The 25624-nt window shown below is 43.7% G+C and overlaps 1 protein-coding gene across 3 annotated transcripts in view; it reads left to right on the top strand.

Annotated features, from left to right (window-relative positions):
* Positions 1-773: 773 nt before the first annotated feature.
* Positions 774-25624, top strand: part of NCOA6 (nuclear receptor coactivator 6) — a 43762-nt gene continuing 18911 nt past the window's right edge. For all 3 annotated transcript variants that reach the window (XM_050982009.1, XM_050982010.1, XM_050982011.1), the window contains exons 1-10: positions 774-893; positions 7491-7593; positions 12758-12910; positions 13017-13291; positions 16163-16318; positions 16887-17009; positions 18414-18542; positions 19347-20159; positions 22811-22957; positions 23905-25024. In XM_050982009.1, coding sequence (XP_050837966.1) covers positions 13027-13291; positions 16163-16318; positions 16887-17009; positions 18414-18542; positions 19347-20159; positions 22811-22957; positions 23905-25024 — 2753 coding nt within the window. In that variant the 5' untranslated portion in view covers positions 774-893; positions 7491-7593; positions 12758-12910; positions 13017-13026. The remainder of the gene's footprint in view (positions 894-7490; positions 7594-12757; positions 12911-13016; positions 13292-16162; positions 16319-16886; positions 17010-18413; positions 18543-19346; positions 20160-22810; positions 22958-23904; positions 25025-25624) is intronic.

Raw genomic sequence — 25624 nt, 5'->3', positions numbered from 1 at the left:
ACAGCATCGATGGGCAGGAACCAGACATTTCAGAGGTTTTGTATTGACCATTTTGCATATTCAAAAAGGATGTAGGAAGAGACAAGCCAAAGGGCTGTGTGCCCTGTGAGGGTCCCTTCAGGTGTGGAACCCCCCTGTGCTGAGGGGATTTAGGGATTTTAGGGATCTAGCATTGCCACCTCGGGATTTTGGGCCTATGGGCCGGTTCATTAATCACATTAACGGACTTTTTATTAAAATTCAGCATTGTGGCCTTTGCTGAGTCCAAACCATGTCCCTCCCCAGCTTCTTCCCCATCTCCCCATTGGTAAAATGAAGTATAATTCAGTGATGTTCAAAGAGTCAGAAACCTTCGGATGAAATGTTTTGAATTAAAATTCATCCGAATTAAAAACCTAATTTCCTGGAAATTTCCTATAAGGGCCCCAATTATTATTTTTTCTGCAGCTTCATCCGGCAGACAGTTTGTCCCTGCTCCCAGAAGCAGCCGCCACCGCGGGTCCCTTCGCAGGGGGGGCAGATCTGCCGGGGGAGCCCAGCGGGGTCCCTGTGGCGGGGGTGCGGCGGGGCTGCCGTGTGGCGCGCGGAGCGGGTGCCGCCGTGTCCCCACCGTTTCCCCACTGTGTCCCCGCCGTGTGGCCGGTGCCGGTCCCCGCCGTGTCCCCGCCGTGTCCCCAGCGCCAGTCCCCGCTGTTTCCCTGCCGTGTCCCCGGGGCCCGCCCGGGGGTCGCGGCGTCCCCCCCGCCCCCGCGCGCTCGGGCGCAGGCGCGCGCGGGTCACGTGCGTGGCGCAGGCGGCGGAGCGGCGCTGGAGTCCCGGGCCGCGCGCGACCCCCGCCCCGCGCGCCCCCGCGGCCCCGCGCGCGCCCCCGGCGGCGGCGGCGGCGGGTCCAGGTGAGGGGAGGGCGGGGCGGGGGTCGGGATGCGGTGGAGGCGGTGGCAGCGGCGGGGCCGGCGCCGCGCCGGCCCGGCCCGGGCGGGGCGCAGGCCGAGCTCGCGGCGCGGGGGAAGGGGTGGCGGGGCCTGGCGGGGCGCCGAGCGGTGCCGGGTCCGCGCCGGCGGCGGCGGAGCGGCCGGCCGGGGGCGTTTCGGCGGCGCCGGCGGTGCCGGGGCGCCCGGCAGGAGCCTGTCAACGTGCGGCGGCAGAGCTCGCCCGCGGCCTGCCGCCCCGCAGCGCCCGGCGCGGAGCCGACCCTGCCCGGCCCGCAGCCGGCCTCTGGCGCGCTCCCAGGCCGCGGCTCGGGCCGGCCCGGGAGGGAGCGCGGCCGGGCCGGCAGCGCTGTCAGACGCGGGAGCTGCCCGCGGTCCGGCCGCCGTGTGAGCCGGTCCCTCAGCCCTGACCTCACGCGGGCGGTGACGGCTTTGTGCCGTGTCAGCCGGGGCGCGTTGACGTTTCGCTTTTGTTCGAAACCTCGGTGACTCTTAAACCAGTGGGAAAAAGGCTCTTCCCTCGTTCCCTCCGTGTGATTTCTGCGTTTCTCTAAATTTCAGCTACTTTAAAACCATCTCAGCAAGCTCAGGGCTCTGGTTCTTTCCCCGCTGCTTTGGAGAATGGAAGGACAGAGCTCTTCTGTGGCTCTGCATCCGGGCAGCAGGTTGGAGCTTCATGAGCTTTGTCTCTCCATAACCCCTCAGCCTCCTCATAGACACATTTTTGCTCATTTCCCTCGCTGGGAACTGTAGGGAAACCTTTCTCAAAGGTTTTATTGTAGTAAAACCTCTCTTACAAGAAAGACCGTGCCTCTTGTTGGTTTTGCAATTATTGTGTGTTGTTCTGACTGGGTCTTTAGCTAAGGCACCTTTCAGTATTTCCTATATGTGAAAACGACCACAAAGAGCAAATCTGGCATTTTCCATAAAGGTTACCAAGTGAAATGACCACAACATTTGGATTTGCCAGCTCTTTTCAAGTTATAGCAAATGGTTCCAGCTTTTCTACATATCTTGTGGAGTGAGAAACAAAGGTTTCAGGGCGTGTGTTTAGAAAGGCCAGATCTGCAGCCTCGGGGGCTGCCGCAGTGCCCGCAGCACGGCTCCGAGCTGTTTGCTCGGGAAATTCTAAGTATCCACTGAGCCCTGTGGCTTCCTCCGAAACTTACCGGCTCCAGGAGGAAATGTTTTACAGTAACACTGTGTCCGGACTCTCCTAGGAGAGGAAAGATCAGAATGTGGGAGGCTGCACACGTGCCTGACCTTCAGTTGAGAAATGATGTTTCTTAGTATTTTGAGCCCAAGGAAGGGTCTTCTGTTAGGCATTGGATTTTGCCTGGAAATCTCCCAGCAGCGCTCTCCAGCCACTCTCTCTGGAAAGCCTGTCCTTATGTAGGACTTGGAGGGAGGGGTTGTTTACAGCAGGCTTCCAGGTGATGGAGTAATTTTACATCTTTCTAGTAAAAAAGTAGATGCTTCTCTAACATAAGAAACTACTGTGAGTAGAGAAGCCAAAGAATTCCAGGTCCTTGTGCATCTGGAAGTGTTGGTGTTTCCATTTTTCAGTGGCTTAAATATTTGAAAATACAGGTTGTGGAGGTAAATTCTGCTGAAAACAGCTGTAATGCCATTCTTTGTGCTGCCTGAGCATGACAAAGGTTCCTGCCTTTGTGGGAGATGTTGAATGTTTCAACATGACAACTAAACCTTAAATAGGCAGTATATTTTGATTTTCTAGTGCGACAGCAATTGCTTTCGGATGGAAACTGGAGTTACAACCCAATTACACAGACTCACTAAATTTAATAGATTTGCAGTGGCAAAGGCTTTGTTGCTGAAGGGATTGAAGAGTTAATGTGGCTGTAACCGTTTTCATTGAAAATGGTGAAATTTTATAGGTTGCTGGAGACCTCTGAAGGGCAGAAGGCGTGATGAGGGTGTCTTTCAAAATCCTGTGATCCCTGTTGGGAAATGCAAAGCTGTGGTGCAGGGATGGTGTGAGGAGGCCTGCTGGTGTGTAGGGCACTGAGCAGCAGGACTTGACCCTCAGTGCTGCAAAAACTGCCTTCAAGCATAAGTTTTTTTCTTAATGCACAGCTGGATCAGAAGGAATGAGAAAGAATGTGTAGGGCTGGGAACAGGGCCAGCAGTGGAAGGAGAAATAACCCCAGATGATACCAAGTTGAGGCAGAAGGGAAGATGCTTCATCAGGTGAGGTGCTTTCCATCTCCAGGCGAGTTTCTCCATTTCCACCAGCCAGACAAGCAAGTCACCTTTGCTTTACTGGAGTCAGGGGTGGTTTGTGTTTTGTCTTGTCACTGTTGCAGACTCTGCTGTCCCCTCCAGAGCAGGTCACTGATGTTCTTCAGCAGGAGCCATCCATTAATTGCAGGTAACTGAGCATTTCAGCCACGGAGTCAGCGTGTTCCTGCATGGAGAGCTGGAGGTTTAGCTCAAGAGGATGAAGATAACTTAGATTGTCTTGTGCCCTGGCTAATTAGAGTGATGCTGCTGGAATTTAAAGTTAATCTAAGCTTTGGATTACGCAGGCTGGTAGTGGAAGTTTTCCAGAGGTCCAGGAGCTGGGGATTTTTCTCAGTCAATTGAGAAATCATTTTCCATCCAGTGGAACAGCATCTCACCTGCATGCTGAATGGCACATCAAAAATTGCTGCTGTAGTAATCAAAAATAGGAATAAGTACTGAATTGGTCATGTATATGTGAGAGCCCTGAGGCTGTAACTCAGTAAATAACTCTTCTTTATGCATTTTGGGGGAAAGAAAGGCAATCAGTGTTTGACAGTGCTGTTAGTTTGGGAGCTGGGCTGAGGGATGGAGACACATGTGGGACTCCACACCTTTTGAGGGCCATCATCTTCTTGGACCCAAGACCAGTTGCCTGCTTCTCCAGCTGGCATGAATGCCCTGAAGCATAGCCCTACACAGGGCTTTGAATTTGATTGATATGAAAAATAGAAAATGACAGGAAATGAATTGTACCTTGTCTAAATTAATTTATTTAATAGTTTGGGACAGGAAGTTGCTTATGCTCAGTTGCATATATGGGACCTGAAGCTTTAGGTCTGGTGAATGGAAGGGATCTAGTTATTCCACCAAAAGATGCATGCTACTGAATTCCCCGAGTCCTGTGCAAATAATTTGAATTTTATAATTTTTGTTGTTTTGAAAAATCGAACTACCTGCCAGGACCATGCAGCTGGTGTAAGATTGTGTTTATCACTGTGGTTTCTGTGTGGTGCTCACAGAGACTGAGTTAAGCCTCTGGTCTGCATTTACAGAATCCCAGAATGCTTTGGGTTGGGGGAGACCTTAAAGACTGCATCGTTCCTGCCCTTGCCATGCATGGCAAAATGTTTCTTTGAAGGGTTTTGTGGGAGTGCTCTTCTCATCCCTACAAGAATGCATTGCTCTCCAATGCTTTGCTCTCTTCTGGTGCATCCACATTTTACCAGAAGGTCCTAAGCTGCTTGTGTGGTTCTTGATGGCAGTAGTGACAATAACACTTGAAACTCAATTTTTCTAAAAGCCCAGAGCAGCACAGAATAAGCTGCCAGTTTTTATACAGTCAGGGAACTCTCAGAATAATCTTGATTTTAACCAAAGGTGTACCTACTTCTGCTATATGAAGATTATTTTTTGGTCAGGGAAAAGAGTCTCCATGATACTGAGTGTCACCTATCAAATAATTACTTTTAAGCTGTTTGGTTTAGATTCAATTATTTTTTAATCCTTTACATAATTTCAGAATTTTAAAAGCTTCCCTGAGATTTCCTGGCTGTTTATTAGATGTAAGAAGGAATAATATTGCAGAAGGTGTAGTTTTCAGTCAAACCTTAGTTCAGTGCTGATGATCACATAGATTTCTGGGCTGGTTATATTGGTGTTTAGGAAGCCCTGTGAGCATTTGGTGCTAAAGGAGCACCTGTGGGGTGTGTCAGCCCAGAAAGGTCTGGTAGTGGTTAAATTCTGGTTTAAATAAAAGCTTGTTGTAACACAGAGCACAGGTTGCTGCTTAAAAAGGCATTTTTCATGACTCTTGAAGGCAAGATCAAATACAGTCAAGATGCTCCTGATTTTAAATAGCATCTCATTTTGTTTCCTGATTGCGTTGGTGGATCCTTGTGGAAAGTTATGTACCGCAAAGCTCTGTCAGTATTCACAGTGTGCTTCTTCCAAATGAAAATATCCCTACCATGGGAAATTAGTAACTCAGCTAATGGGAATTGATTGACCAAATATTGTGCTGGGTGGACTGCAGCTCCCAAGAAAATTGCTGATTCCCATTTCCCTTGTGCCTGGCAGCTGCCTTGGTTTGTATCTCAGCTGCTGAAAGGGGTAATTTCTACATGGTTAACTTAGCTGAAGTTCTCATTCTGCTTTTTAGAGCATTCCTGAGCACCTCAGCAGTCAAACTGTTGGAATAAAACCAAATGGCTCAGCTGAGGAGTGTCCATTGCAGCTTGGCATGAGTCGTGAGCTTTCAGCAAACTTCTTGAACCTTTAAGAAGCTGATGTTTCATTAAACCTGCTGTCAGACTACATCAGGATAGCACTGCAAAGTGTTATGTGTGTTATAACAAACTGTAATTTTCTCTTTGTCAGAAACATTTGGGTTTCAGTGTTTTAGCTTGAGGGCTATGGGAGTGCTGCAGACCAGTGACCGACCAGTTCTGTCAGTGTGAGCGAACGAAGCCTGCCTTGCTGGAGACGTGCTTGGTTTGTTTTCTTCATGTTTGGGAAAGCATAAACTCTAAACAAAACTCTTCTGTAGCTGGAACACTTCACAAGGCTCCTTCTGTGATTCCTTGGGGTCTGCTAAGATGTTTGCTCAGTGTCCAGGTCTGTCAGATAACTTACTGCAGTGAAAGTTGGAGTTAATGAACCAGTGTTGATTACTAATTTTCCTTAACCAAATTTGGTCTCATCCCGTGTCCACAATGGGAATGGAGACAGCAGCAGTTATTTTTTTTCTTCCCATTGCCCATGCTGACCATCCTCAGTTTCTCACTGGATCTTGCTAGGGCAGCCTGTCTTTCCCAGTCCTTCTTTGGAGCAGTTGGGTATCATGGTGAGGGACACCCAAAAGGGAGAACTGAAGGAACAAAACCATTTTGGTTCCTTGCACCAAGGAATTCAGAAGATTTTTTTCTTCCCTCCACTTCCCCACACTTTAGCCAAAATCATCCTCACCCTGCTGGGCCAAGGCACAGGCCTTCAGCATGGGGACTGGCTGCTTCACCTTAGAGACTTCCTTAAACACAGTTTTTCCATGGCCCAGTCTTTCCTGTGAAGTGTTGGCCTGGCTTTGGAGGTAACCAGCCAGTTTGTTACAGGACTCGGCTTTAGGCTGTGGAACATCCTTTTATGAAAAGAGTGAAAAAGTAGAACTAGTGCAGTATCTGCTGTAGAATGTGAAAACCTTTTTTAGTTTTGGCTTACACAACAATACTAACATTTCCTATTTCAAATTTTGATTTTGCTCCTCAGCTTGGTGTCTGGTTGTGATATTTTGGCAGGTGCATATGGCTGCAAACAGGTCGCTGCTTGTGGTTTATCCATCAGGCATTTGACTTGGTGCTACACTTCTTGACTTACAATTACTTAGAAATACAAGAAGATACAGGAGGATGAAAAGTGTTAGATGACCATTAAAAGTGCTGCAAAGCCTCTATGATGTGATTTAATGTAAAACCTCTTTCCTTCTCTCTGAGTTGATGCAAAGTGCACAGGCTACAGCACAATAAGGCTTTTAAAGCAATTTTGCTTTGTTGTCTATATAGAAGACAACACATCTCTGCTTTTTCTTTCTGAGTGTTCTTCCATTTTCTGCTTCCCCTGTTTGTTTTTGGGCAGTCCCCTTCCCCACTGATGAGCAGGCAAGCACATAAGCAGAAAATCTCCTTGAGAAGCACCCCTGGGCTGTGCCTATAAACACCGTTGATTTGAGGGGCGGTGTTTTGTTGTCCCGAAGCTGTTTAGCTTTACTGCTGTGTTTTTATGATCCCAGGAGCTGGAGTGCAGCTTGGTGAGCCCAGGAGCAGGGCCTAGGAATGAATTCACCTCTCCATGCTGGCCACCTGCAGCAACAATGTCTGTCTGAGGTAGTCCTGTGGGCTTGGAACGTGCTTCTGGAATGAGCTGAACCTGAGCTGGTTTAGGCACCTGCTCAGGATGAGCGGAGAGACACCTGGCTGTGCTGGTTTCTCTGTTCTGAAGATTAGTTTAATCAAGATGAACTTGTCCTAAGGCTTAAATAAATACATTATTCTTGATAAAACTTGCCCTGTTTCAAAGAATAGAATGTTATTTCCAGCTAAAGAAAGTATTCCATTTTCTGCCTGTAATGAAAAGTTGATTTTTCAAGTTCCTCAGGCTTTGCTGTTCAAATCTGAATATAGTAATATGTGCTTTTTACATTTCTGAGGAGAGTGTTTGACTTGGTGTAAAACTGCATATTAAAAATGGAGCTATTCACCAGTATGTTCAGTATTTCTGTTATTTCACATCACTGTCTGATGAAATGTGATGGTTTTCTTTCAGGATTCCATATTTGGGACTTTCTGTTTAACCATGTTTGCCAGTCTGGAATTACCTGAAGTCCTGTTGCACACCCCACAATACTGAAGTTGTGAAATTTGTTTTGGTAGGTAAAATAAGCATATGATGCATCTGAATATCTGCTGTTTTTATAAATTCTTCCTCTGCCTCTCCTCACTGCTGTGTTTGCAGAGCTGGGCTGGCTCCAGAGCTGACTTCCCACTCGGCCATACAGGGTTAGGGGTATTTGCCATCAGGTTTGTGTCTGCTCCTCCCAAGGAGAGCAGTTGAGATGCTTTAGTGGTGTCATTCATCCAACACCAATGTTTGAAGTTCAAAATTACTGGAGCCCTGGCTAAGTTGTTTCAGAGGAAATTTTAGTGCATGTTTATTTTTAGGTATTCTTTCATATTATAACCATGATTCTTAGCCTTATTTAATCTCCTTGTGTTATATTGTTGTATACACTTGCCTAGAAATTGTTAAAAAGTTTTGTTGAGTTTTTGTTTTGTGGGTTTTTGTTTGTTTGTTTGTTTGTTTTCCAAAGCCATATTATTTTAATCTTTGTATCATAGAATGGATATGGGTGTCTAGCTTTATTCATTGCTCACATTTAACAAGCTCTAAGATGGGCAAGTGCTATGCTGGGCAACAAAGGAAACAGTTGTAGGAGGATAACACACTGTCACCAAATCTCCAGGAGAGACAGTGTTGTGATCAGTGTTTCAGGGGTTTATGGATGGTATGCTTTAAACACAGCCTTTGTGACTGTGTGCCAGTGCACAGGTTAAAAGAAAGCCATCCTCTCAGGACTATTCTGGCAATGCTGAACCTCCTCTGTCCCATCATGAAAATCTCTACATATTTTTCTCACTGACACCTAAAACAAAAGAATCAGAAAACATGAAATTGTTATTTTCCAAGACATCCTTTATTCCTGATTTTTTTTTCTATGATGTCACTTGAAAACCATTTTTCAGTGACAGCAAATGCAACATGAATCCTTTAGAAATAACTGCTATCCCAGACTTTTCCTCCTCACTCTCAGTTCTGGTTTCCCCAAGGGGTTTGGCTGTAACTTCGTGTCTTTCCCTTTCGTGTTGCAGCTTTAAATAATGGTCAGTGTGAAGATGAGGACCCTTCTTAGTGCCAGCTTGTGCCATCTGCTAGTGAAGGGCATCAGTCCATCCTTCCTTCTGTTCTCATCCTTCCCAATCTTTTGTGTAATTTGGAAGAGTACTTGTTGAGATTTAGAACATGGTTTTAGTACTTTTTATTTGTTTTGCAAGAGTGCAGGTTCTGATGTGACATCAGTTGCGAAAGTGTTCATTTTGAATACATTAAAAAGCTTGGAAATCAATAGACTGTGAAGAAAACCTGGAACAGGTGGCCAGACAAAGCCTTGGTTTGCTGTGTGCTCTGTGTAGTGCAATAGATAAGGGAAAGCAGGACAAGAGATTTCAAGTTTTGTTTAAGAGACTAATTGGCATAAATTTGGATGAGTTGAGTGAACCTTGGGGCAGAAATACCAAGGTATCATTTGGAGTTTTTTTCCTTTGTGTTGTTTTTTTCACTCCGGAGACCAGCACTTCCAGGTACTCCAGAGCCTGTCAGCTTTCCCATGTTCAGCTGCTCCCCAGTTAGTGACAACTGGCTGTTTCAGATTTTGCCCTAATCCCATCTGTCCTGGGCTCTGGATGGGATTTTCCAAGCCTTGTCCAGCCATGTGATGCTGGGTTTGTTGTGCAGGCTGCTGGTGGGGACAGCACAGGGCACAACAAAATGCCTTGGGGCTCCCAGTGGTGTGTGTGTGACCCACCTGTCCATCACCCACGTCTCAACTGTGACATCCTCTATCCTGTGGGAATTCTTCCTCTGAAGAGCCTCTTTTGCACATGTTAGTGGGTCAGTTGTTTTATCCGTAAGCTGAGTGTGCCTAGGAGCTCCTGGCTTCAGCAGCCCAGGGTGTGCCCTGCACCCTCTGGGTTGGACACTCTGATCTTCGTGGGCTGAGCTCTTCTACCCCCTGTCCCCATACAACAGTGCAGGTGCATTTTGATCATTTATCTGTTATTTGGCTGTTTATCCCCACCTGTCTTACTTCAGTTAGATATTTTTAATAATTAGACTGTACTGAATAAGACCAACTTTATAATAAAGAGGCCTAGCACTGGTTTTGTTGCTGTAGCCAGTTCCAGGCCAGGTTTGGGGGTAAGTGTTTGCCATGTGGTAACACTGGACTTGCTCTGACTTTCCAGAAACAATTGTATAATAGGAAATACTAATTTGGAAACTCTAAAGTTGCAGGGGCAGGAAGGAGGCCATGTGTGCGTTTAGAAGGAAGGATGATGGTCAGAGACCTTCTTGTGATGCCAAGTGAGCATGGGTGCTGGAATTCCTGAAGTGTGCTGTGGTTGTGCAATCAGTTCAGGGCTGGTTCTCACTTATCAGAGACCCTCCATACCCTGCTGGGAGTTCTGGTTTAAGGGATTGTTGAATGAGCAGTGATTTACCTATGTGTGCTTATGCTAAAGGCTTTTAGTGTTTGTGTGGAAGAGTGTTGAGGGAAGGTACCTGCTAATTATGGTCAAGTGCTTGCTCAGGATTTATGGAAGCCAGCCCTATAACCATGAGATTGCAGAAGTTGTTAGGACACTGTGCAGCTGGGATTCATTTGCTCTGGTATGGGTGGTGTGCTGTGCACTGCCTGAAAAGGAAAATTTTGTAAATCATCACTTTGTCATGTCATACCTGAGATAAATGATACCTGAGTATAGGAACAGACAAAAGTTCATGTGTTTTGGAGGGAAAGGGTGCATATAGCAGAGATCCTTGAGGAGCATAATGTGAAGAAAAAATGCAAAGAGAGCTTTAGCTATGTGCTCATCTGGAAGGCAAAATTTAAACCTCGGTCTTGGTTTGCTTCCTTCCCTCACAGTACCCCTGCAGTCCTGTGGTTCTCTGAGTCAGGTGAAACAAGGCCTGTGGTCCTTTGGGATTTAGAAAACTCAATTACTACAATGTTTACAAAGGGCAATAACTTCAACGAACCCTGTCAGATTTTGGCACACTCAGATGAGGCTGATGAAATTTGGTCTAAGTTGCAGCATTTTTATGAATTGTTTAAAAACTAGATTTAAGCAATCTGGGGATCTTCTGCTCTTTCACAGGGAAGATGGAGGCTTCAGACACCTCTACTAAAAAAAGAACTGAAATGTTTGTGTTCTTGTAGATAAATTCTTATTTTTTTTGGTATTAGGTATTGTCAGGCATACTCATGTTTCTCACTGCAGGTGCAACACCTCGTCACCTCCAAGCAGCTGTACCTTTTCAACATGTAGGAGCCTGTATTTTGAGCTGAAATTTCTCTCCCTAAAAAATTTACTCATGATTTTCTGACAAATAACATTCTATGTAATTTTCCTCAAAATATAGTGCTTATATTTCACAGGATGCTTGCCTCCTTCCTTGCACAGAATGGCTGTGTTTGGCCATTAAAGAGGCCATTTTTGGAGTACCCTCAGCTCCTCTCTTTATATGGAATAAAAGATGTAGGAATGCAGAAGGAGAAGGACTATTCTCCTGGTTAGTGTAAAGCCAGCTTGGGTAAAGAAGTTACCTGTCCAAGAAATTGTGTGAAAATCAGTTAAAACATTTTTTCACAGACTCCTATTAATTGTGATTCTCATTATCTGGGCACCTGACATAAAACTGAGGAGTTTGCCTTAATGGAGATGCCAACACTCAGAGCAGTAATTTAGACACAAACCCTAGCAACAAGGGAAAGAAAAAAAAATTAATTGTCTTTATGTTCTCCTGGTAATTAATTTTTAAAATTTATTTCTCTATTGCCTATCTTTAAAATTTCTGTGGCATAATAAGTATATGAAAGCACAATGGAAATAGATCAGTACCTGTGAAACATTGAACTTACTTTCTGATGCAGGACTGCAGAAGAGCTTGTGAAACAAAATTCACTTGGTTTTTAATCTGAGATTTGAGGATGAAGGCTGGTGGTACAGGATGAGAGAGAAACTCCCTCTGAAATAGGGGATTTTTCCTTAGTGCTGTTGGATTGCCTGGTGTGGGATAGAGTTGTAAGGGAGAAAAAAAAACACAGTGCTTTGTAAATGTAGTCTGTGTATGTGTAGAGATCTGACCAAAAGCAATGGGAATTTGTGACTTCAAGCTCCTGATTTTTCCTTTGGAATATTGTCCCTTCAGCAGCCTTGTGTGAGTGTGCAAACAGTGCAGAGCTGAATCTGGGCTTTTCTAACACTGTTAGATTTTTTTATTAGAAAAGGCTGTTTTCTGGCCAGTATCTGCAGCTCACATTTCATCTCAAAGTTGTGGTTTTGTGTTAGGAACTTGAACCTCTGCCAAAACCCCAGTCTGTATCCTGTTCAAGGGTATGTTGTCCTGAGCTAAACCTTCTGGGTGGGTTGTGCCAAATACCCACAGCTTTGGAGTTAATGAGATCTTGACAGTACTGGCTGGTGAATGGATTTGATTTTGACTGTGGTGGTCAGGAACAGGTCCCTTTTATGGTTGTTTCTACAGGTGGTTTGGATCTTTTAGCAGTATTTGCAAAGTGCTGAGTGTGAGAGCAGATGTCTTACCTGGAAAGGCCAGTGCCATTGCCCTCCTGATGGAGTGGGAAAATGTGTATCCTAACATAAGTGGTGTCCACTGGAAGTTGAGGGATACTTTTATCACAGATTGTACTTCTGTAACAGCTTAGATTAACATATTAATGTCAAAGTTTATTGCAAAGTTTAGACATTTCATTAAGCAAGATCCATCAGGTGTGGGATTTGACTTTCTGAATTCATTCTTATCCAAATGTGATGTGGGGGCATGGTGGGAGTTGTGGGTTGTGACGGGGCAGCAGATTTCAGGTTGTTATGTGCATAAGAAGCTGAAAACACCTAAATCTTTACAAGCTTTAGGAAAGTAGGCACAGTATGCCTGAGATTTAGCTGGGTGTGAGTAAAATATTTTTCAAATGCTACATTTCTCCTGGTAAAAATATGCTGTGGCTTTCCTACTGCTTTGGACCTATTGCATTTGCAGTCTCTAAAATTAAATTTGGTGATTCTTTCTATCATTCTGTAATTCAGCTGTTGCTGTGAGTTTGTCTCCTGACAGTCAGGCACTGCAGCTTTGGTACCAGGTGCTTGCTTGTCCCCTCTATGATACAGAAATGAGTAAAATTAATTTTCATCTGATTTTTTATCATCTACCTTCCTTTTTACCTGTCTGTCTTTTAGGTCAACTGGAATACTTCTCAAGTCACATGCAGCACGATTCTGCCAGGAACCCCCTTCTGTTTGTCTTAGTGGAGGAACAACTTGGGCACTGCCATGGCCACCATTTTCAGCCTCACACAGTTGGTCTCACAGAGCCCAATACTGGGTCACCAGGTAGGTTTTTCTGTCAATGACCAAATGTGCCATTGAAAGCAGCTGTTAATGTCCTTACCCAATTATTATTATATGTATCATAATAATTCTCTTTTTCCCTTCCAAGCATCACCTTGATGTCTGACAGGCTCCCATTGTTGGAAACAATGGTTTTGGATGATCTACCTAACTTAAAAGATACATATGCCTCCTTGTACTCCTCAGCTATGGAAGACTTAGAGGTGGATTTTGATTCAGGACTGGAGGAAGATGAACTGAAACAGGAGGCTGCTCCTGGGGATTCCACAATCTTTGTGGCTTTTAAAGGAAATATAAGTGACAGAGACTTTGAGCAGAAGCTGGATACCATACTGGAGAATGTGCCTGGCCTTTTACACATGGGTAATGTGCCTTCTTGTCACTTTCCAGCTGTCCTTAAAATGCTTATTTAGGTTGTCAGGGTATTTGCATAAAAAATAGATTATATTGGGTTTAGTTTGTAATGATAATTTTTTTGGGGTTATTCTTAGTAAATTTGCAAGCTGTTCTTCTCAGAAATGCAGACTACAAGTGTCTGCAGTTGTTTTATTGTTTAAAACTGATTTAATTGGCAAGTTCTTTCATTTCTCTTCTGTTTCCACATTTCACCTGTTTTTATTCTCTTTCATGTCCCTCTATTACACATGGCTGCGTTATAAAAAAGTGAAACCAGACTTGTTCACACAGGAGATGTTTTACTGTCCAAACTGTCTAACTTAAACAATTACAGTTCATCTGAGAATGGGTTCACTTTCAGTACCTATGACATTACTGCCCTTTTCTGACCTACCCTACCTGATTGATTGATTGATTGATTGATTGATTGATTGATTGATTGATTTGTGTTCGGGAGTGGGTAGTGCCCTGATATACCCCTGAATGCTCATTCAGCTCTGGGAACAGCTCCATGGCAAGTCAGTGATAACAGGCTTTTTGGACCGTCTTTTATCAGCATGTTTAGATCTGGAAAAAGACATTTGTTCCCTGTCTGAGCATGCTGCAAAAGGTCCTATGCTGATTACTGATGGCTGCTCAGTTAGGCAGCCTTGATTGATTTTTTTTCAACAGTGTCAAACACCTTTTCAGGAAAATAACACATTACTTCTCAATAACCAAACGGAATTTCTTTGTCACTTCATTCCTTTTTTTCAGTTTTGTCTGTCTAGTCAGCTGGCATCAGTTTGTTGGGTTCTTGCTGTTGCTCAGAAAGATAATAAAGCTGGGATAAGACAAAAATACTGTAAAGAAATACCAGTTTTGAGCTGTGTCTTACAAACAGTTGGAAGGAGATGTAAACTAACAGACCATTACTGTGAAAGGATGTGTGTAATATCACAGATCAATTGTGTAGTTTTTGATATAAAATAAATTCAGTCTATAACTGCACATAGTCATCTTTGTTAGAGGCATCTGCATGCTGAGTCTGTCATAAATATTAATGCCAGGATTAATAAACATGATTCAGACCTCAGCTGAGAAAGCAAATTTTTAAAATCAATGTCCAGTTAAATTGAAAATTATCCATGTGTGAAGTTATTTAAACTGATTCAGAGCAAAATAGGATATCCTGAATTTGGAGTTAGTAAATAACATGGGGTTATCTTGGCAGATGCAGTACTTGAAAAATTAGAAACTTGGGTACCAATACATAGAAATATTGAAACTGATGATACAATTTTTCTATGTAAAATATTGGAACATTAATAAGGGAAAATATGGGATTGCTCAAGCCTCCACAAAAGAGGATTTTAAAACTCTTGCCATGTTTCAGCTAAAACCAGGTTTATAGGTGGAATGAGGATAAATTTAATAATTCCATTGCTGTAGCAGCAAAAGGGGCTTGGTAAATTAGTGGTGAGCAAGAGCTTCCTAAATAGGAGTGAGTGTTGGCATTCTTAACTAACATGTTTTTCAGACCTCAAAAGTTAGCAAATGTTTAGTAAATCTGAGGTTACACTGGAGGAGCTGGCTGATGAAAATTTGGGTCAGCGCTTTCTGTTTTGAGAGGAACTTTTTTACAGAAAGATAGAAATTGGAAACTTATACAACTGTATTGAGACTATTTTTTAAATTAACTGCATTTTGTAGCAATCATTTAGGTAGGTATCACTTTGGATAATGTATCCAGCATAACTGCCCAACCTTTCTGCAGTCACTGTGAAAACCACTGATCTATGTAGAAATGGTCATTTGTAGAACAGGTGTTCAGAAAACCTGCAAGTGAATATCTTGCATGACTTTGAGATGCTTTTTGGCAGTGGATTTGAAATGCTTATCCAGAAAACTAAATAATAAGGTAGAAATCAATGAGATATTGCTAGGAGTCTGTTGGCACTGGTCTTGTAAAAAAAAAAAATGGTTTCACAAGCATTTGTAGAGCAAATATTTCAAGCATTTCATTCCTGTAGTCAGTTTTTTCCTACATTCATCTGGTTCACAAACCAGACCTGTACCAGTTCACTGTACTGTACCACAGGGCTGGAGCCCCTCTGCTCTGAGAAAGGCTAGGAGAGCTGGGAATGTTCACCTGGAGAAGAGGAGGCTCCAAGGAGACCTTGGAGCCCCTTCCAGTGTCTAAAGGGGCTCCAGGAGAGCTGGAGAGGGACTTGGGACAGGGTGTGGAGTGCCAGGACAAGGGGGAATGGCTTTAAGATTGAGTGTAGATTTTAGATGGGATATTAGTAGGAAATTGTTCCCTGTGAGGGTGGGCAGGCCCTGGCACAGGGTGCCCAGAGCAGCTGTGGCTGTCACATCCCTGGAAAAGTCCAAGGCCAGGCTGGGTGGGGCTTGGAGAAGCCTGGGATAGTGGAAGGTGTCCCTGCCCATGGCAGGGGGTGGGATGAGATGGGCTTTAAAGTCCCTTCCAACCCAAACCTAATACCTATAATTGTATGAAATCTGTTTTATTAGATATTTTCTTATCTTTCCAAAGTAGTTTATCCACAGAATATTTCAATTTTTAAGTAATACTGTCAAGTGATTCTGTTGTCTATTGCATTGGTTGTCATTTGAGTAGGTTTTTTACTGCTATTTTTTTGAAAAATCCCTGATGTGGTTTGGCAGCATTGGTTGCTGTACAACTGTGTGGGGAAAAATCTCCTGTACCTGGGACTAAGCACTGGCAATTTTCAAAGCCAAATAGGGTTTCATTTTTTTCAACATTTTAACCAAGTTGTTTCATCAGATGTGCTTAAAAATTGCCTTTGCACTGACTTTGATTGTTTTTCTTTTAAGAATCCAACAAGTTAAAAGTGCAGAAGATAGAGCCTTGGAACAGCGTTCGTGTCACCTTCAACATCCCCCGGGAAGCTGCCGAGCGGCTGCGAATCCTGGCTCAGAACAACAACCAGCAGCTCCGGGACCTGGGCATTCTCTCCGTTCAGATTGAAGGTATTTCACACCTCATCTGCTTCCAAAGCTCAGATTTAAGTAGACTCAAAATGCAGTTTTGTGGATTTGGTTAGCACTGCAAAACTTGTAAGTTACTACTTTGGCTTTAGTGAAAAAGGTAGCTCAGGATTTTTTTTCTTTCAAGAATAACATTTACTAGTAATAAAAATGAAAGCTGGAAATGCTCTGGGCACCAGGAGCCCTCCTGAAAAATTTTGTCTGAGCGTTGACTTGGAAAGGGTTGGCTGATATTCTTTCCGTGTTGTTTCTTATGAGGCTTTTTTCTAAGACAAGTTTTCAGTGGCTTTCATAGCTACCATATCCATTCTGGACAGTTGTCCAGGAGCACCCTTAGGATGGAATCGGGGGCAGGCAATGCTTGTCATGACATTTGTTCTTCTTAAAACTGAAATCCAGAGGGGTGCTGTGATGTGTAAGTGTCCTTCTAAAGCGCGTCCTGGAGGTGAAGCCTCTTCTTCCTTCCTTGGCATCTCTTAAATGTCCTTTTGCAAAGTCTGTGTTCTGCTTTTGTGTCCCTCCTGTTCACCCATGCTGTGCCTTGCTTTAGGGGAAGGTGCCATCAACTTGGCTTTAGCCCAGAGCAGGAGCCAGGATGTGCGGATCAACGGGCCCCTGGGAGCGAGCAGTGCCATGCGCATGGACACGGCGTTCCCCATGCAGGGGGGGCAAGGTAAATCCCCCCAGGCCTTCTCCCCTTGCTTCAGACACTCCAAATTTACTGCTGGGCTCATGAAACTTCACTGCTTACAGCAGCTCTTGTTTGCAGAATTATAATTGCCATTTAAATGAATGTCTGGTCTTGTTCCATGCTGTCAAACCGTGTCCTGTGTTGTGTAAATGAATTGTTGGGTGCATTGTGTCCCACAAACTTTGGAGTGATTTTGGCAGGGCCCATTGGTTTGTTTTCAGGTATTGTGAGGGTGTGGTGGTTTGGGGTTTTGTTGGATTGTTGATTAGTTGGTTTGTTTGGAGTTTTTACATACAGTCTGTTGAAGCAGATGAGTTGAGTGTAGTGAATTCACTTTGAAATATGCACATTTTTTCACAGTGTTCTGCTTGGCTCCCTTTATGGAAATGTGCATAAGTCTTGATTCAGTGTACAATAAAATGACTTAGATTACATCCATTAGAATTATGGGAAGGAAGGGATGACACTGTCATTGTTACTCTCTTCTTATTTTCTGATGAGATCTGATCATAAAGAAGGGATTTTTGTGGAAATGTATAGTTTTTTAACTATATTTTAGAGTATTGTATACTCATAAGGAATTTTTAACTACAAAACTCAAATTTGACAAAGAGTTTTTACAAAGAAAGCACCTATCTAATTTATTAAAATAGCTGAATCATAAGGCAGAATAAATAACTAACATTTTAGTGAATGGAATTTAAAGCAATTAAACCAGGAGCATTTTTGGTCAGTTTATCTAAGACGCATTTGTGGCCATTGAGGAGAAAGAATGGAAAGAACATTTCAGCTTTGTAGAAACCTAATTAAGCAGTAGTGAAATTTTTGTCCTTAACAAAGACTGAAGGGCTCTGCTCTCCACTGTCCTCATCAGCTCCTTCATTTCCTGTCTGCAGGTCAACAACAAAACAGCAATAGAACCAACAGGGCAACAGTAGCAACCATTTTAGAAAATTACAGCCCCTGGAAGTGAAACATTGAAATTTGTTTTTTCCTCTTGCAACACCTCAGTTACTCTCTAGTTTCAGATGTTGCAAAAGCCTGAGTTACATGTACAGCTTTGATACAATCTTTTCACTTGGTGCTGTCAGTGGTAGGTCAGGCTCGAATTAATTCATGAGTCAGTAGTGTTTCCATTTATACTCTTTTTTGAAATTTGGTGTTGAAGAAAGACCTACAGCATGACCTGAACTTGTTTGTTTGATACCAGGGGATCTGAGCTTTCAGACAGAGAGGTGTATCCTGAGGTTATTTTGGACAAGCAATTCTTGAAGTCCAAAGACTTGTTTTACTGACAAATATAGTTTTTTCTTGTTAAAAGAAAAATTCTAAAACTCTTCTCTATGTAACTGCAAGACTTGATGATTTCTATTTTTGTTTTTTAAGGTTTAATAAGAATGAGCAATGCTGCAGCTGTCATGATGTCCCAGGGTGGAAATGTGCCCTCCTCTATGGTGGCAAGTGGTGCTAGTGCTGAGCTGCAGCCACGAACACCTCGGCCTTCCTCACAGCCAGGTGGTAAAATTTAGTCATAATATTGATCTGAAAAAGTTCCTAAACTTTGATTCTTCAGCACACAGGCTTGAGTGTGTACTCATGAGAGTACTCCAGAATTGTTCTGGATCATTTTCCCTGCCTTTCTGGGAGCCACTCTTTCTGTGAAAACCTCCCTTGCCCCTTAATCTGTTAAAGTTTTTCAAATAATTTGGGTGCCTAATAAGTCACCAGCTTGCTTGCTGTTTTGTTCAAATGTGTTGAGCAATGGCAATTGTATTTTTGCACTTCAACTGTCATGACTGAGCTTTATGTTTAGCTTGAAGGTAAGAGAAGGATTAGTTCAATGAGGCAGGAATATTTCTGGTGCTCTTTTTTCCCTTCTTTTCAGGAAGGGTAGATAGACTGGTAAGTTAAGGATTGGGGGTCTGGTGGGTGTGAATGTTTGGGGTTATTATTCACAGGTTCCCCAAGGAAATGGTCATGGCACCAAGCCTGACAGAGTTCAGGGAGTGTCTGAATGATGCTCTTTGTCCTGTGGTTGAATTTTAGGTGATCCTGCCAGGAGCAGGGATTTGGACTCAATGGTCCTTCCAGCTGAGATACTCTGTGATTCTGCAGTTCTTGAGTGTGTAGAAGGCTCACATCAGTCTGTAGCATAGTGAGGTTTTTGTGCTTTATTTTAGAGGATATAAATTGATAAGACCTGGCTTCTCTGGAATATGAATTTTTTATGCAGAGTAAGAAAATGCAAGCAAGCAATTTAGCCTTTGTTGTTTTAGGATGGGTTTTTTTTAAAATTTTTTTTCTTTGCTATTTTATTAGATGCGATGGACCCACTCTTATCTGGGCTAAATATGCAGCAACAAAATCATCCACCTGGATCTTTAACTCCTCAGCTCCATTCAATGCAGTCAGTTCCTGTAAACAGGCAGATGAACTCAGCCAACTTTCAGCAGCTACAGCAGCAGCAGTTGCAGAATCGGCCTCCCCAGCCACATCAGCAGCCACCGCAGGGTATTCGACCTTCATTCACTTCACCAGCACAGGTTCCAGTTCCCCCTGGCTGGAACCAACTTCCTTCTGGAGCACTCCAGCCTGCTCCAACCCAGGGAGCACTGGGTACATTGACAGTAAATCAGAGCTGGAAAAAGGCCCCGTTGCCTGGACAAATGCAGCAGCAGCTTCAAGCAAGACCATCTCTAGCAACAGTACAAACTCCTACTCATCCTCCACCTCCATATCCTTTTGGAAGCCAGCAAGCTTCTCAGGCTCACTCAAACTTTCCCCAGATGAGCAATCCTGGCCAGTTTACTGCTCCTCAAATGAAAAGCCTTCAGGGAGGGCCCTCACGGGTTCCTACCCCACTACAACAGCCCCACCTGACCAATAAGTCTCCTGCTTCTTCTCCCTCCTCCTTCCAGCAGGGCTCTCCTGCCTCATCTCCCACCGTTAACCAGCCACAGCAGCAGCTGGGACCAAGGCCTGCCCAGAGCAGCACTCTTCCCCAGGGCTTCCAGCAGCCTGTCAGTTCTCCTGGTCGTAATCCTATGGTGCAACAGGGGAACGTACCCCCCAACTTCATGGTGATGCAGCAGCAAAACCAAGGTCCACAAGGTTTACACCCTGGTTTAGGAGGTAAGAAGCATTGAGACCTTCTTTTATTTTAAAAGGAAAAGAAACATGAAGTCTAGAACTAATATTGCTGTTAGTTCTGAAAAGATCCTTTATGAGACAGAACCAACAAATATGTGGAGTATGATGTGGGTACTGGTGAAGGAGAATCCACATCATTCTGTCTCTGTCCTGCAGTGTCACACAGATGCCCAAAGGCTCAGGGAGGAGTTGCTGTGTGCGCTGCACTTATTACTGCCAGTTGTCCTGTTGACAGCTCTTCTGTTGCCTCTAAGCAAGCTTAGGATGTTCAGAGAAGGTGTGGGGATTTTGTTTAGGTTTGGGGTTGTTCTTTTTGGGGGGAAAGGGGAGGATTTTTTTGCAAGAGTTTAATGAAAACAGTTTTTTTCTCTCTTCACCTTCCTCTGTCACCATTTACATTTACTATTACAGAACTGAAGTATTGTTTTGCATCTTCCTTTCTAAGCTGTGGATGTTTCTTCTTCACCCTGTCTTTGTCACCAGTTTCTTCCTTTATGAAGAGGAAAAAGCTATTCTTGCCATGCTGTTGTACTCCCTATCCTAAAATTAAGATGTTAAGGGATGTTTTAATTTCTCATTTGCCTGTGTTGTCTTTAGTTTTCTCTTTGGACCAATGCACTCACTTCTTTTCGTTACTACTCCTAGAGTTCTTCTCTAACAATGAAGGCATTTCTTTTGTCAGTCCCAGGATCTCTTTTGTGTCCTTGGTTGTTTTTTCCCTTGAGCCCTTTGTATTTCTATGCAGATTTTCCATGCTTCTCTTTGCTTGCTCATTTGTTCATCTTCCTCTTGGATGGCTGTTCTCATGTCCCATACATCAGTTCTTGCTTAAGCCTTTGAAATAATTTCTTTGTGTGCTTATGGCCCATATTCTTTGTCCATCTACACACATATAAATACATTCTAGTGTCTCGCATTCTCATGTTGTACATCCAAAATGTGTCCAAACACTGAAAGGAGTTCCTGTTTCTTGGTCTACTGATCTGGACAAGCTTCTTGTTTTCCATGTTTGTACCATGGGTCTTGTTTGAATTCAAATGAATTTTCCATGTTTCAAGGTTCTCTTGGGATCTGCCAGTGCCCTACACTTGGTGTATCTTGTCTCCCTATGGAAGCAGTTATTAATTATTTATTACAGTCACATTTCCCTACAGTCTTGCCTCACCAGCCATATGTCCCCATCAGAAATCTTAGCCATGACCTTTAGCCAGTATAATCTCCGTGTTCTGCTTCCTAACTAAACCTACTACAAATAAACCTCAAATTTTTTGAGTTAAAGGTCGCACCAGGTCTTATTTTAGACCTTATTGCTAAATCAACAGTCCTGCTGTGAGCTGTATACTCAGGTGATTTTTAGGACAGAATTCCTTGGTTTCAGCAAAGCTGTGTTGCTCCCACTGCTGAGATTTTTGCCTGACTTCTGTGCATGCTCATTCTTTGTTGCAATTTATATGTTAATTTGTCATTATAGATCTTTCCATTTTTAAGCCACCTTACATTTAAGGGTTTGATGTAAATGAATGCATTCAAACACTTGCGTTTCACACAGCCAATTTAGCAAATTGGAATTTATATTAGATTTGGAATAGGCCAAGCTAACACTTTATTTTTTTCCCAGTTCAAGTATTCCTATGTGAAAAACATCCCAAAAAGTTTAGCAGACCCAAAGCTGGAGTCCAGTGATGTGGTGCTTCAATAAGTCTGTTTCTGTATTTGCAGATATATTTGGTGTTTGGCCTATAGACTTGATTATCTTGAAATATTAATTACAACCTAGGACCAGGTAATTAGCACAAGCAGTAAAATTAGGTGTGCAGGAAAGCTGTAGCTGCAGAAGGAATTGAAGTCACATTCTGGCACTGGGTCAGGAAAATAAAGGGGGCAGTGGGCAGGGTTGCTTCAAATCTGAGGCATTGTGCGGACAGTGAGTTAAACAGTGGGTTCTCTTAAATCCATCCACACTGCTGCTCACAGTGGCAGGTAGAGGGGAGGTTTTTCTTTGCTGCCCAGGGCAGCAGTGATGTTGGGATGTGCCAGAGTGTGGGTATTGTGCCACATGAGGGCCTCAAAGAATTCCTTGCTCTTGCAGCAGGGATAGCAGAGTTACTTGAATGAGCAGCAGGTCTCGACGTACTGAACTGCGAGGTTCCTCAGCCCACTCTGGAGTGAAAAGACCGTTTGAGTGTGTGCACACAGCAGCACTGATAAGGAGTGCGTGCCTGGTGTGTCAGAGTTGGTGAGAGGAGCACATCACTAACAAGAATACTAGTTATTTCTGTTTGTGTATATTGAATAAGTTAAGGGCGTGCTAAGAGATGCAGTAGAGCAGAAAGCAACAAACCACACTAATTTCTAGTTTCTATAAGGTCAAATATGGACTTTTCACCTTCTCTGGGTAGTAGGTTTTGTACTTTAATTATAGTTTGAAATTAGTCATAGTAATTTGTTAGAATTGTTGCAGAGGTAAGACCTATAAATGTCTTCAGTGGATTTTGTATATTGGCAAAAAACAATTTCTGCCTAAACCTGTCATATGACAGCACAGACTCAAAGGTATTCTCCAATTATAGATTTTGTCTATTTTTTCCCTTCCCATTTCCCATACTAACTAACCAGGAAATTCTCGTGTTCAGGACTGCCCAAGCGGCTGCCCCCGGGGTTCCCTGCAGGCCAGGCTAACCAGAACTTCCTGCAGGGCCAGGTGCCCTCCACAGCTCCAGCAACACCAGGGAACAGCGGAGCACCGCAGCTGCCAGCCAGCCAGAGCGTGCAGCACACAGGTCTGACTGCAGGGGGGCCTTCCTGCAGGGGGGCCTTTGCCGTTCTCCATTTGAACACATGATGCCTTTTCCTGTGTCACACAGGTCCCAAACCATGAAACTTCGGCCACTAACTGGGAGCTGCTGGCTGGAGTGCAGCAGCAGTCTGGGTGTAGTGCTGGATAGGGAAAAGAAAAGCATAAGGCTGCTCATGTTTCTCAAAGTTTAACTATTATTGATGTGGACTGTGAGTCTGGGCTTCAGAAGCAGCTGTTGAGAAATTGAATGGAAGGTAGCACTGAAATTTGGAAGCAAGGGGTAATAAAGATGACAACACAAAAGGAACTTCTTGTCCAGAAAAAAAAAGTGTAATTATCTTAGAAGCAGCATAGCAATATAATCTCCTTCTGCTTTGAAAAGATTATTTATTACTTTCTTCAAAAATTTGTGATGTCTTCTTAAAGTGTGAAAATTAAATCTTTAATTCACACGCATCTCCCTCCATTTCACAACTCAATTATTAGTCTTTTGGCTGGATTATGGATACCCTGATGATGTCATTTCATCAGTACTCTGTGTGCATTTATTCTTTAACCCATTATAAAGTATCCTCAGGGTTTGAAGCTCATTTTGGTAATGGATTACTCTGCGGAGTTAGGTGACATTATTGAGGATTTTCAAACTTAGGTGCAGATAACAACTGAAATTAAGTTTCTCTTCTGTCTTCTGCAGTGGGATACAGGGGATGTACCAGTCCAAGTGTTTGAGATGTATGATGTTCTGTTTTGACAACTAACATGTATCTATAGCATCAAACTTTGTATCCCAGGACTGCAAATATATGAGATATGCCAGTTTATTGGAAAAGGGAGGAAAGCAATGTTGGAGTACTCGACATTTAAAGGTGTGAAAACTCTTGCACCACTCCAATTAGTTTCTTACTGGTATTTTCTTTTTATTTTCTTAAGGCGGCCAAGGGTCTGGACCTCCTCAAACTCAGATGCAAGCAGCACATGGCCCACCAAATATGATGCAGACCAATCTAATGGGACTTCATGGAAATATGAACAACCAGCAGGCTGGTGCTAGTGGGGTGCCACAAGTTAACATGGGCAATATGCAGGGACAGCCTCAGCAAGGACCACAGTCCCAGCTTATCGGGATGCATCAGCAAATCGTGTCCTCTCAAGGACAGATGGTGAACATTCAGGCTCAGGGATCACTGAACCCTCAAAACCAGATGATACTTTCTCGAACTCAGCTCATGCCACAAGGCCAAATGATGGTGACACCCCAAAACCAAAATCTTGGTCCCTCTCCCCAGAGGATGACCCCGCCCAAACAGATGATTCCCCAGCAGGGACAGCAGATGATGTCCACACACAATCAGATGATGGGACCTCAGGGCCAGGTCTTGCTACAGCAAAATTCAATGATGGAGCAGATGATGACCACTCAGATGCAAGGAAATAAACAGCCTTTTAGTACTCAAAACCAGTCCAACGTTATGACGGGGCCAGCTCAACTGATGAGAGGACCAACCCCAAACATGCAAGGAAACATGGTGCAGTTCACTGGGCAGATGATGGCTCAGCAGGGTCCTGTGAATGGGAATCCTTCTCAGGTGATGGGAATTCAAGGGCAAGTTTTAAGACCCACTGGACCTGGTCCTCACATCTCTCAGCAACTTGGAGATGCTGCGACCACCACAAACAATGATGGGAACTTGACACAGATGTTACCTGAGGTTCCTGTGCAGCAGCCAAACATGGTGCCTTCTCATATGCAAGGAATGCAAGGAAACAGCAATGCTTCAGGGAGTCATTTCTCTGGCCATGGGCTGCCTTTCAACACGGGGTTTAGTGGAACTCCCAACGGGAATCAGGTTTCCTGTGGGCAGAACCCTGTGTTTCCTGTCAATAAAGATGTGACGCTCACGAGTCCGCTCTTGGTTAACCTACTCCAGAGCGATATCTCAGCAGGGCACTTTGGTGTGAACAACAAACAGAATAACCAGAATGCCAACAAGCCAAAGAAGAAGAAGCCTCCAAGGAAGAAGAAAAATAATCAACAGCTAGAGCAAACAACGTAGGTTTAATATTACAGTGTTTTTTATAAGGGGCATGAAGAAACTCCCACAGGCATCTTGTCAATATTTTATCAGCAAGTAATGGGTGAGAAAGGACTTGTATTTTATTCGTGTTGTAGCAGTTTCTCTCAAGAGCTGGTCATTGGAATGTTTGTTCAAGATTAAAAATAACATGCAAATATCCAAACTCAGTTATAAAACCCAATTCTACCAGCATTGTTCCTTACCTTTACTGGGTGAAGGAGGTTTAGCATGTGGCCTGTGGTGCCACAGTCCTTGGAAGAGGAGGCTGCCTTTTTTAAGCAGTCTTGACAGCCACGATCAAAGGGTGGGAAGTATGTTCAGAAGAACTAGAAGCCTTTATAAAACATGTTCAGGACAGATTTTGGGGGGTTATTTTCTGAATCATGTGCATATCCTGACACATGTCTGCCTGGAATTGAGCTGGACTTCTCTCTTAGTTGAAGCAGCAGCTAGAATTTAGAAGGAAGAATGTGGTCCTTTCTGGGTGTGAGATTACAAATCCAAGCAGTGCTGGTCTTCCTGGCCTAGCAGAGATTAGGAAGGAAAAAAAAAAACCTACAGCTCTTGAGAGGGAG

The sequence above is a fragment of the Serinus canaria genome, chromosome 20, assembly GCF_022539315.1.
Source record: "Serinus canaria isolate serCan28SL12 chromosome 20, serCan2020, whole genome shotgun sequence".
NCBI classification, from domain to species: Eukaryota; Metazoa; Chordata; class Aves; order Passeriformes; family Fringillidae; genus Serinus; species Serinus canaria.
The sequence above is the reverse complement of the archived record's forward strand: the minus strand, read 5'-3'. Positions and strand labels throughout refer to the sequence as shown.